Source organism: Plecotus auritus, assembly GCF_963455305.1.
Source record: "Plecotus auritus genome assembly, chromosome: 4".
Lineage (NCBI taxonomy): Eukaryota > Metazoa > Chordata > Mammalia > Chiroptera > Vespertilionidae > Plecotus > Plecotus auritus.
Window position 1 is genome coordinate 165,700,617 of NC_137775.1, and position 12,244 is coordinate 165,712,860.

General features: G+C 38.9%; 1 protein-coding gene across 10 annotated transcripts in view; it reads left to right on the forward strand.

The window, feature by feature from the left end:
• Positions 1–12,244, forward strand: part of PPP1R9A (protein phosphatase 1 regulatory subunit 9A) — a 232,695-nt gene that overhangs the window by 164,381 nt on the left and 56,070 nt on the right. For 6 of the 10 annotated variants that reach the window (XM_080663193.1, XM_080663195.1, XM_080663194.1 and 3 more), the window contains exon 7: positions 1,499–1,564. The exons of the other annotated variants lie outside the window; for them this stretch is intronic. In XM_080663193.1, coding sequence (XP_080519319.1) covers positions 1,499–1,564 — 66 coding nt within the window. The remainder of the gene's footprint in view (positions 1–1,498; positions 1,565–12,244) is intronic. 10 annotated transcript variants of the gene reach the window in all.

Below are 12,244 nucleotides of genomic sequence, written 5' to 3' on the forward strand. Positions count from 1 at the left end.
CCAAACTCTGAATTTCTGCATTTTTCTAGGCTTTTCTTCTCCAAGTATTTAAACTAGACGAGTTTATAATAAGCAAACAGCCAATTCAACATAATTTGCATTCCTATATCTTTTTACACTCAATGTTAAACATTCTGATTCTTTAAAAGCAAAGTGGTTTTTTAAAATGGCTCTACCTAAAGGCTAAAAGTGGCTTTTAAAAATGGCTTGTGAAAGTGGTTTTACCTAAAGGCTAAAGAATAAAAAAGATTCTATAAAGAAGAGGAAGATATAAATCTGAAAAACTGAAAAATTTTAAATGTAGATCTGTGATTAGTGTTTGCATTTCTGGATTTAATAGAATTATTGTTCATTTCCCTCCCTTTCTCCCTCCCTCCCTCCCTTCCTTCCTTTTTTCCTTTCTTCCTTTTTTCTTTTTCTTTGTTTTTTTTTAACAATCTGGAAAATAACCATGGAGGATTTCAGTAAACCCCTCAAACAGTCAGCACTGTCCCATGAAATTCTGGGGTATGGTAAATTTTTCAACTAGATTTTTATTTTCAATAACAAATTAAATCTCCTGTCATACTCCACAACAATCAATCTTTAGCATTTTAGTGGTGAAAAGATGTAATTCTGGTATGTTTTGTGTTCTGTGGGTCTTCTATGCATATTTGGGGCATCTCTATCAGAGAGTATTTTGCAACGTGAAACACTGTGGGCTCAGACTGGAAATGAAGTCCGAACTGGTACTGTACAGCTTTTTTAAATTAGAAAATAAATATGGTCGTTCACATTAAAATGAGCTATTTTACATGCACATTTAAAGTTATCTGATTATTTTGCTTTTGCCTCTTTCTATATCCTTTTAAACTATACTATTTATTACATTTTAAAGGCTTAGATTATAGATGGCATTTCAAAGTCTCTTTAGGCAGTATTTCATAACTATGTTAATCATCACTCCAATAATGGAGGCCCCCTTTTTAAAAAACATAATTTAATCTTTCTATAATTTCTTTCCATTACTGGAAATTAATATCATTATAACTATATCATAACAATATTAGTTAATTTTTTAGAATCTTTTAAAGTATTGAATACAATTTGGAGCAGCTACCTACATGTATATGCATTTTCATTGCTTGTGTTAACGTAATAATTGAAGGCAAAAATATAATGGAAGCTATGGTTTGCACAAGTGTTAAAAGGTTTACAAGAATAGAGTTTTTATGTGAAAGCATTAAAGGGATAGCATTATATTTGACTCATGCTGTTTGCTGTTCCTGGTTGAAAACAGCTTGTGTTGCGTGAACAAGAGATTGCAGTTATGGATGGCTTTTTAACAATGGGAATCGACTTTATTCTGTGTTTATAGGAGCGGGGGCATTCTCTTAGTTCTTGAAAGTGTATGCTACAGCAGGCACCGGAACTTCAGTGGTTGATTTCTTATCCTTTACCATTAGGCTGCTCTCTTTAGTGGCGTAAATCCTTTAATTTTTGTTGTCAACTATTTTAGAACACGGTGGCTGACTTGCAAGGAGTGTCTGGCAACTGCAATAACAATAACAACTATTCCCTTAAGGTTCGTTTTCTGGTGGGGAACAATGCTTATCTGTACCTTCCTGCTTCGCGTGTGAGATGAAATCGTCTCTGTCTTATTAACTAGCTTTATGCTCACAAGATCTTCTCTAGAGCCGTGTGTTGTGAATGTTGAATAATAGTTTGAAGATTATTGTTTGAAAAATAACATTTAATTCTGAAACTTGAGTCTACATATCTTAGATGCAGAACTGGACTCACTTCCTAATATTTAACCGTGGATGTTTTTAACCCTTAACACTTTAAATACTTTGTAATTCATATTAAAGGGAAACAAAAGATATCTAACAACAGAGCTGTATGATGTTGGTACAATACAGCATACACAGTAATTTATATTGTCTTTAAATCCAGCAATTTTCTTTTAACACGTTATTAATTTAAAAAAATGAATGCATATATCTTTAAATTATGATAGTACTTACTTGCATGGTCTATATGGTGGATGTGCCAAAATGTCTAAAAATGTGTTATACTATAAATAAAATGTTCTCATTATCTTTAGCTGCCAGTAAGAGAGAGAGAGGAGCTTGAAAAGAGAAGTCAGTTTTTCTTTTTTTTTCTTTTTCTGAATCATATGAAAAGATGCCTAACATATAAACAATGAGGACGTGAAAATGAAAAACCAAAATGAAATATTCCATACTCACTGAACTGATTTAAATGGTATATTTTATGTTTTGGGGTAAAAGGACCTCTTATTCTCAGCACATAGGAACATAAATTGGCCCAACAACTTTGAAAAACCTTTGGCCATTATCTAGTAAAGTGAATCAACAATTATATTTCTTACTAAATACCTTATGTACATGAGCTCTAATAAATGTATAATATTGTTTTTAATATAGAAAAAATTGGGTACAACTGATATCTTTATCAACAAGAGAAAGGATAAATATATTGTAGTATAGTCATACAGTGGGGTAATATACCCAAGTTGTTTCAACAAGCCACAACAACTGGTGAACTCTGAGGAGTGTACCATTTAAAAACAAAAAGGCACAGAAGAATACAAACAATATGATTTCACTTATGCAAAGTTTAAAATCCTGTAAAAATAAATAACACATTGTTTAGTTATTATAAAAATTTTTTTAAATGAGAAAATTAAGAGTGATAAAAGCAGATTTACTCTGTAGGGTAAGTGTTTGAAATAGATTCAAGGAGACACACACACATAGAGGCCCATAATTAAAATGCAGTGGTTCTGCTTCTGTTCTTGAACTAGGTTATTAGTTCATTGGTGGTGGTTACATCATTATTCATTATATTTTCTATACGTTACAAAGTACCCTGTATCAACTCAATATTTAATGAAAAAATCTGCCATGTAGAATTGCTTCAATTTAGCAGTTATGTAGATATAAAATGAATAGTTCCTGCTCTTCAAGGACTTACAAAATGACTTAAGAACCTGTGTCTCAAACTTGCCTCGATGTGAGGATCTCATGGTACTTCTTTAAAATTATAGATTTCTACCTTGAGCCTCAGACCTACTGACACAGAATATACATGGTAGACCATCTAGGCTTATGGGAGTTTGTGGGGAAGGGGTTAGCTGCAATCAGAGCTGGAGTTGTCAGAGCCAGGAAAACGGATATAAAGACTCCTGGTATTGCAGAGATTTGCAAAAAGGTATTGCTGCCAAGAACCACCAGATAGCCATAATGAGGAGAGGAGTAGAATTATTCTCCCTCCAAGGAATTTGTAAGATTGAGATTGTTTTTATTATCAATTGATAGATAATCCATAGACATACCATCAATGACATTTTTGTTGATTTTAGTTTATTGTTTACTGTATATTCTGTAGTTCATTGTTTAATTACACACACACACACACACACACACACACACACACACACATATATATATCTTCTGGTTCTATTTAATGACCTATTAGCATTTTTGTAATCATATGAGTCAGTTTTTATATGAACACACCATATTTTCCAAGATTTAATTAGTTGTACAATTATAGAATTATTAAAACAATGATAATACATATCACTTTGGTCACTGTGGTTGTTCTCTTCTGCAGATAAAATTCAAGGAAATACAAATCTCTTAGTCTCTTCCCACACTTCTTCTCTTGGCATTAGAACAAGTGCTTCATTGTTTCCTTGGAAAGAAAAATGAAACTCAAGGAAGGCTGCCAACTTGAAATTGCAGTGTGACATTTGAATTACAGAGGTCTACTTTGGTCTGTTGACTGTTCAGTTCTAGGTCTCAGTGGGAAAAATAGGGATCACTGGTTCCCTCCTCACATAGAATATATTTATCAGGGACTTAAAGACAATAACATTTATGTCTTAGTAAGTGGGTAACATTATTAAGAGGAATTGAATTGGGACTATTGAGTCATGGAAAAATATAGTTTATACTCCCAAGAAGCTTGCTATTTTGCTGTGGAAACAATAGATATATATGGTAAGGAATTTAAATCATTTTCAAGGCAACCTGTCAAAAGACCAGATAACCATAGTGTAAAAGAATCATCACAACTAAAGACATACAAAGTAAAAGCATGAATTTGAGATTCATGGTTTCAAATTTGATGGCAAGAAGTTATTTTTGTTTAAATGTTTTCTATAATGGAGAAACCAGCTCAATCCTATATAATAAAGAGGTAATATGCAAATTGACTGTCACGCTGTTACAAGATGGCAGCGCCCACAGCGGGGGTGGGGCCGTCTACTCTGCACACCTGCTGCCAGAGTCCCCTCAGCCCTGCTGGGGGCCTTGGGTCCTCATGCACCCCCCCCACTGACTGAGGCTCAGGCAAGTAGGGCCAGCCGAAGCACAAGGCAAGCCTCGGATGGCATCTGCCCAGCTGCCCAGGGCCGGCCCAGGGCATAGGTAACCAGGGCCGGCTGAGGCTTGTGCTGCCAGCAGTGGCAGCAGCAGAGGTGTGATGGGGGCATTGCCTTCCCCTGTTTGCCTGGTCTCCTCCCACCTCTGAGGGCTCCCGGACTCTGAGAGGGGGCAGGCCAGGCTGAGGGATGCCCTCCCCCCTCCAGTGCATGAATTTTCATGCACTGGGCCTCTAGTATTATATATATTCAAAGAAATAAAAAGACCAGTTTACCTGCAGAGCAGAGTATATAGAAAGGAATAGTGGTTGGAAAGTCTTTGAAAAGGTAAATTGAATAATATTGTAGAAACTTGAAAAATCAGCTGAATTTCTAAATTTTTCCCCATTAAATGATAATTGGCAGAAATGCTCTTTGATCTGAACTATCTTTTCAAGTGTTTGTGTATGAACACAGCCTTGGAGATAGAGATAGTCTTTCCCTCTGGAGCAAGGGCAGTAATACTGCCTGTTATAAAAGATGCAGGTTACCCACACTCTGGGGTCCTCTCTTGTCATGTCTATGTGTATAGACATTATCTGGCCCTATTCTCATTACTCTTTGGAAAGTGTGGCTTGAGGTGTCAGCACAAAAATCACGATCGACTATATCAGCTAGTATGTAGAACAATTCTGGGTTAGAGGAAAGTTCTAACTTTGCTCAGGCAACACCGACAGAGAAACACACCCACACTGAGCATGAAAGGAAGGAATTTACAAACTCCATGGCAAGAAGCATGGTAAATCTTTAGAACTCTGGCTGGTTCACTGAAGAGATAATGGAGCAAGGCATATAATGCTAGTTAAGGAGAAATAGCAACAGTTGGGCTGCCTTTCAACTCAATCTCTATTGTATTTTATCATGCCGACTTTACATTAACTCAGACAGCAAAAGACCTCAGCTTTTTGTAGAGGGTCTTTGCTGCTCTGAGGGAATATTGTTCCTGTCAAGAAGATTTTTCTTGAGATAGACAAACTCATGTGAGAAACCACTGATGAGTATTTGGGTCCTAACTGGTTTATAACACTGATGAAACTGTTCGAAATTCTGTCAGCCTCACCACCTTGGAAAACTTCACCATCCCTTATGTTCAAACCAGATTCATAATTAGACTCCAGATTGAGATTTCCTCTATAACAGAGTCCTTGTTGTGGGAGTCAAGGCTATGGCTTCTGAGTCAGACTCCCCAAATCTAAATAGATTGTGTTCATAATGATGACTCACCTTATATACTGCTTCAGGTGGACATTGGAAGTTTGGTTAAAACATGAGTAATCACTGCGCTGCTCAAAACTGAAAACTACTGCACCTTATTACTGGCACAGAGCTGCTGTCTGCTCCCATGCCCCTTGTTGCTTCCTCTCTCTATTCTGACCTTAAGGAGAAAGATGGCTAGGGCTAGGCCTGAGCTCTTTTTGTTCTCTAGAGAGATCAAATGCTACATGAACCCCTTGAGTATGCTGGGGAACTTTGAGAGGGAGGCACCTAAACTTTATCGTTCTGTGAATACTGGTTCATACATCTCCATCTCACCCAGTCCCATAGTGAGAAAAGACACCCAAATTCAACTGATGTGTTTTGGCAGGGTTTACAGGAGGAAAGGAAGCGAAAATGGTCTTGTAGAGGTGACCCTTTGGGCAAATGCAAGGTGATGCTGTTATTGGTTCCACTGTTAGACATATAATGGAATTGATGTGTTATATGCCTGCACTTCTTTGTCCCATTAGTGCCGAAATGGAGATCTCCCATTCAGGGATTGCCACATGTGGAGCAGTAATAGTAGGACATATAGAGCACTCTCCCTGTTTTCTCCCATGTGGTCCAGAAACAATACAGAATCCCAGGAAGAGAAGGGGAAATCACAGCTTATTTAAATATTTAATGGCTGGCAGAACACCCGAGCCATTTCCCAACACAACACTACATGTCTGATGCAAAAAAACCACCAACCTCCCACCTCCTGTCCCCACCAAACACACACACACACACACACACACACACACACACACACGAGGGGGGGCAGCTGTTAATCTTCTACTAAATTCTTATGGAAACTAAAATTGAAGCCTGACTCATGGGGGCCATGTGACTCTCTTACCTGAATTATCTCAATTTGAGATGCATCAACTTGAACTCTCTGACCAGTAAGATTGGAAGGGCCCTTGCTTATCACATGGAAATGATAAGTTGCCAGTCTGGCCCAATAGCACCTTAGATTTACTTGAACAAGTATAGCTTTCCATTTAGGGAAACTTTACCTCTAGAAACAAGGCCTCTAGCTCAGTGAAGCCTTCAGTTCATAGAGGTTGCCTTAATGCATGGGCTTGGTTCACTGATGGTTCAGCTAAGCTGTCCCATGCTGCCTCCTGCTTTCCAGCCTCAGCACCGGCTATGCTCACCCAGAAATGGATTTGGTCACTTTGTTCAATCAGTTGGCAGAACTCAAGGGCATTCTCATAGTTCTGGCCTGAACTCCTCTTGATAAACCTTGTTATATTTTTACTGACTCTTGAAATATTATCAATGACCTAGCTGGTCACTTGAAAAATTACAGACTGACAGGTGAAAGTCTGGGATGGCAAACTATGGAAACAAACTGTGACAATTGATCAAATTCTTTGGGTTATTCATGTAACTGTGTTGGTCATAAGAGGCCTTTGATATTTTAAAGAAACACCATCTTTAGATCATCTTCAGCTAATCCACAGATCCTCTGAAATGAGGCTATTCTTGGTTACTCAGGGTTGCTTTCCTGAGGAATAGTTAATATGCATCCTGCCACCCATTCTTAGGGTGGGACTCATTTAATTAGATGAAGTGGTACAAATTTTGACTGACTTTAGATGATGTGATCAATGACACCACTTTAATTTTATAAGGCATTCAGGTAAACCTCAACTAGCTGGCCAAGGTTATTATGATAACAGAATTGCCCTGAACCCTGGATTTCCTTCTTGTGGGCCAATACCAAGTCTGTGCAATCACTGAGACATCCTGCTGTCTGAATTAATACCTTAGACAAGTGGAAAGGCCAGTGAAGAAACTTTAAGGAGAAAGCCAGCTGTGTTTCTGTGGTAGACCCTGATGGTTTATGGTATTTCTTTAGCCCGTAGGATCTGGAAGTCTTGGGGAACATGGTTGATCTAAGTACTGCAGGTTAGATTCATTCTGCTGCTTAGAGATCTTTTAATAGTGCTCTTAATTTTATGCAGTGAGATACAGAATGGATTTGGTCCTAGCCACTCTTGGTCACATTGAGGGAATATCATACTCCTGGGAAAATTCACCAGAAGCCAAGATGGTATAGAAAAGAAGGTAGACATTGTTTGGAGACAGTCTCTCCCTGCGTCTCTCACTTCTCTGCCTGCCTTGTGAGCAGAGACACTGATGGCCGTTGTTCCAGATTATCTCTTCAATGATGTTTGTCTAGTGAACAGCCTTATTAAAAATGGGGGTTTCCTAAGCTCACAATTCTTAACAGAAGGTTTTTTGCTTACACCTTCTGCTTCATTTTTAGACCATGTTCTCCTGGCAGCACCCTGGGTTTGAACTTTGTTTGGAATCCATTTCTTAATTTTAGAATCACTCAGGTCACTAGGGACATTTCCTACTTTCTCCTTATAGAAGGTGAGAATGTTGCTAAGCTTTCTGCCACTACACAACAAGGATCCCCTTCCAGATTTCCATGTATAGTCTGTTCAAGGCAACTTAGGCTTGCTTAACATACCCTTCAAAATCCTCCCAGCCTTCATTCATTGCCTGGTTCCAAAGCCACTTTCCCATTTTTCTGTATTTATTACACCCCCTTCCTATTGCTGTATAATAAATTACCACCAAAACTTAGCAACTTAAAATAAGTAACATTTATATATTACAGTATCTGTGGGTCAGTTTAGTTGGATGCCTCTGACTCAGGATCTCTCCCAAGGCTGTAAATAAGGTGTCATCCAGAGCTGCAGTCATCTAAATGCTCATCTGGGGAAAGATCCGCTCCCAGTCTCACACACACAGCTGTTGGCAGAACACAGAGCATCCACTCCCAAGCTCCCTCATGTGAACTGTTGGCAGGCTCCAGGCCCTTGCTGGCTGTTGGCCAGAAACATCCGTTCCTTTTGATGTGGGCCTTTTCCACAATATGGCCACTTGTTTCTTCAGAGCACGAGGACAAAAGGGATGCAAGTCACACCAGCCTTTCTGTAAACTGTTCTGGTGGATAGAAGTGAGTCTCTAGGTCCAGTCCGCATTCAAGGGGAAGGGCCTGTACAAGAGGATGATTACCCAGCAAGAGGGATCCTTAGGGGTCATTGCAGAGCCTGCCTGCCATGTTGGGAAGTTAAGTCCCTCCATTTGAGGAGTATATTTTCTAAAAGGAAGAAAGGGGAGGACTAAAGAAGGCTTCAAAATATTATAAAATCAAATGCTACTTTATGAATGGTCTACCACAATTGCTTGAACATTTGAAGGAGGGAAAGATAAGTTTGAGTTGTTACAAAAGATTTTATGGGTAAATTGTAACTCTCTCTGGTTAGAAATTTTAGGAAGAATAATTTGTCAGTTGTACTATCAATGTCCTGAAGAGCTGAGCACCTGAAGGCAGGGAGCACTGAAGGCCATCTCGGTGACCTAGACACTAATCTTCAGATGTTTCTTGATTTGGTGCCCAAACAGTAAGGATAGAGTGAAATACCAGAAAACATTCTGAGAACAGAGATCGAAAAGAACATTTTGAGTGACTTGATAAGTGAGAGGAGGAATGGGCCAGGGATCATTGGGATGTCTTACATATTTTATTTCTTTGGATCCTATCAGTACCCCCACGAGATTGGTATCTTTTGCACCATTTTATAGAAGAGGAGAGCGCAATAGCTACCAGCTAACGGACTTGCCACCATTATGCAGCCATAACATTGTTCTTTCTATTTGGGGGCCCTGATCTCTCCAGCCCCACAGCCCATGCTCTTTTTTGGTGTGCTGCTCTGTGGCCTTGTACTGGAGAGGCCAGGGATGGGGAACATAACAGAATCATAAAGCCGTCTACTCATGTAGCATACTCCAGGCACTGTGATGAGTACTTTGAATTTATCACTACTGGAAATTCTCCCACCAGACTTAGGAAGAAGCTGCTGTTATTTCCACTTTATAGATGAGCAAATGACGTTAAAAGAGACTAAGTGGCCTCACATTACAAAACTAGGGCACACAGAAGTCAACTGACAGCAAATGGAGAGGGAGGCCTTTGCAGAGAAGGGGATACTGTGCTGAAAACCATCTGGATGGTTGGCACAGATTTAGGAATTTTAAACATTAAAGTGTTAGTTGGAGGTCTTTTCTTCTCCAGATAAAAAGCAACTCTCCTCTATTCATTCACAGAACTGAGTCTGAAAATATACATAACCAAATTCAAATCCGATAAACAAATTCCAACACAAACTGCGTAATTAAGGCTATTTTTATGATTAGCACCATTTAGTTTCCCTGAATTTGCCAGAGCAAACATTGCTACAGCAAAAATTACTGCTAATGGTTGAGCCTAACAACAAGAGAAAATCCCCCAAAGGGTCACCTAGGCCCCAGCTACAGCTGTGCTTCACTATATTTCTTATTTGAAAGCTGAGAATTAGCAGGAAAATTAGGCTCTGCCATGCTATGCAGATGTAGCTAAGACTATTAATTTATTCAGCAAACATTTCTTTAGTGCCTCCTATGTGCCAAGCCGTGTGCTAGCCACCCTGGCATCGCAGGAATAAACCCTACCCAGCATTCTCAAATAGCCAAGTTTTATGTAGCAGCAACAGAAAGGGTTGAATTAGAAGAGTCTTAAGCCTGCAGCTTCATAGGATGTGCTAGGTAGATGGATATTCACTTCTGATCACTGAGGTAGGGGGATCCAGTTATATGAGGAGAATAGAGGCCTGGACGTTTTCTGGGGTAGAAGCTGGTGTCTATTCCAAAACCAGGAAAATAAGAGGAGGAGCAAGTTTACGGGATAGAGACATTTTACTTCAGAAATGACTGACCAATTTGCTTATAAAAGATTCTAGTGGTGAGGTTGTTTAGGACATTATATTAGCAAATGTCCAGATATGAGGCAGATTTGGAGAGCTTTAGCATGTTGCTGTTATAGTATTAGTACCAGCAGCAGCAACAGCTGCAATTGCTCATTTTGAGCACCTACCATGTGCCGGACTTTGTGTTAAACACTTTACAGGCGCCATCTGATTTAATCTCATGACAACCTTGTTATCACAGAGCCAGGATTTGAACATAGGCCTAGGCAACTTCAAAACCAAGATTCTTTAATCGGTCGCCACTTAACCACCTCCCCAATATAACAGATCTGTATGTTCCTCTGTGCAACCCGGGCTGCAGCCTTCCTGTGTGTTCAGGGCTCTAGTGTGTCTACACGCTTCTGCCCCCACCAGTCAAAAGTTACATGTTTACTAAGAGGCAGAACAGCTCTACTTATTATTATAATTGTGTATTTTAATGAAATATTCTGTAAGTAATATGAGTGTAAAGGAAGTGTGTCTGTGAAAATGAGATAAAATGCTTAGGGAAGATTCAGTAAAGACTAGTAGCTTAAGAAAATTAAATGTGAGAAGGAAATGTAAGAGATATAAACCATGTACACCTAGTGGAATTTTGCACTCATTTTGCCTTGCAAGTACGGTTTTTGTCCATTTTAAGACACTGCAGTAATTCTACAGACTGTACGCACTAGTTCTGGTTTACATAAGAAAGAGTGCATGAAACATCAGTCAGCCGACCCGGAAGCTAAATCTTTTGAAGGAGATTTCTATGCACTTGCCCAGGGTGAGCATGTTATGAGAGAAAAGAAGAGGATAAGAACTTTGGAGCTCATCAGAGACACTCTTCAAATCTTCAAAGTGAATTGAATGATAATGTTCAAAGATGTGGAAGGGGAATCTCAACACAACAGGATTATGCACTGGGGTTTTGGCTGGGGAAATACGAAAGGAATGCATTTCTGTTTTTTTATCTGCAGAGCTTTAGCTCATGTAGACTGCAGGCAGCATCGCATAGGAAAAAGAGCATGAGCTTTGGAATATATTAGATGTAGCTTCAAGCACATAATTGAATGTCTAACCTTGGGTAAAGTCTCTGCATTTCAGTTTCCTCAAATTAAGATGGCATAGTAATAACCTATATCATCCAGTTTTTAAGAAATGTACAGTATCAGGCACACAGTAAGTTACAAAAATAATTGTTATTCATTTTTGCCCCCTTTTGGGGGGCTATTAAAAAGCATAAGCTAATAAGCAAGAAGGCAGACAAGGAGATGAAAAGGAACATGTACTGTCCCTTCACTCCTTACACGAAGAACTATTCTTGCCCCATTTAAAGTGCATTTGCAGGTTAGGACAAAGAACTCTTCAAGAGTCTGTGTCTGAAAGATGTTGAAACTGGTCAGGAATAAAGATAAGGAACTGGATGCCGATGGAATACTTTGTTGTAGCAGTTGCTTTTTTGTACATCATTGTCCATCCTCCTCTATAAACTTCATATTCAGTTCAATCTAATTTTGAGATTTGTGGAATTCTGCTAACATATCATTCTATGTAATTTATTTCACTTGCAGATTTACCATAAAAGTAATGTCCATTTTCAAAGAAGGTAAAAGAATCAGATGCACACATTATTCTTAGTCTACTAGATGTAACTTTTAAACCACTAGGTGTTTGAGGTTCTGTAGTAAATGCCTCCTTTATTCAAAAGCCAGTTCAGGGTGGGAACAGTAACTGATCATTGAGCAAGAACAGCAACATGAGTTTTTAAACACCCTATCCAAAG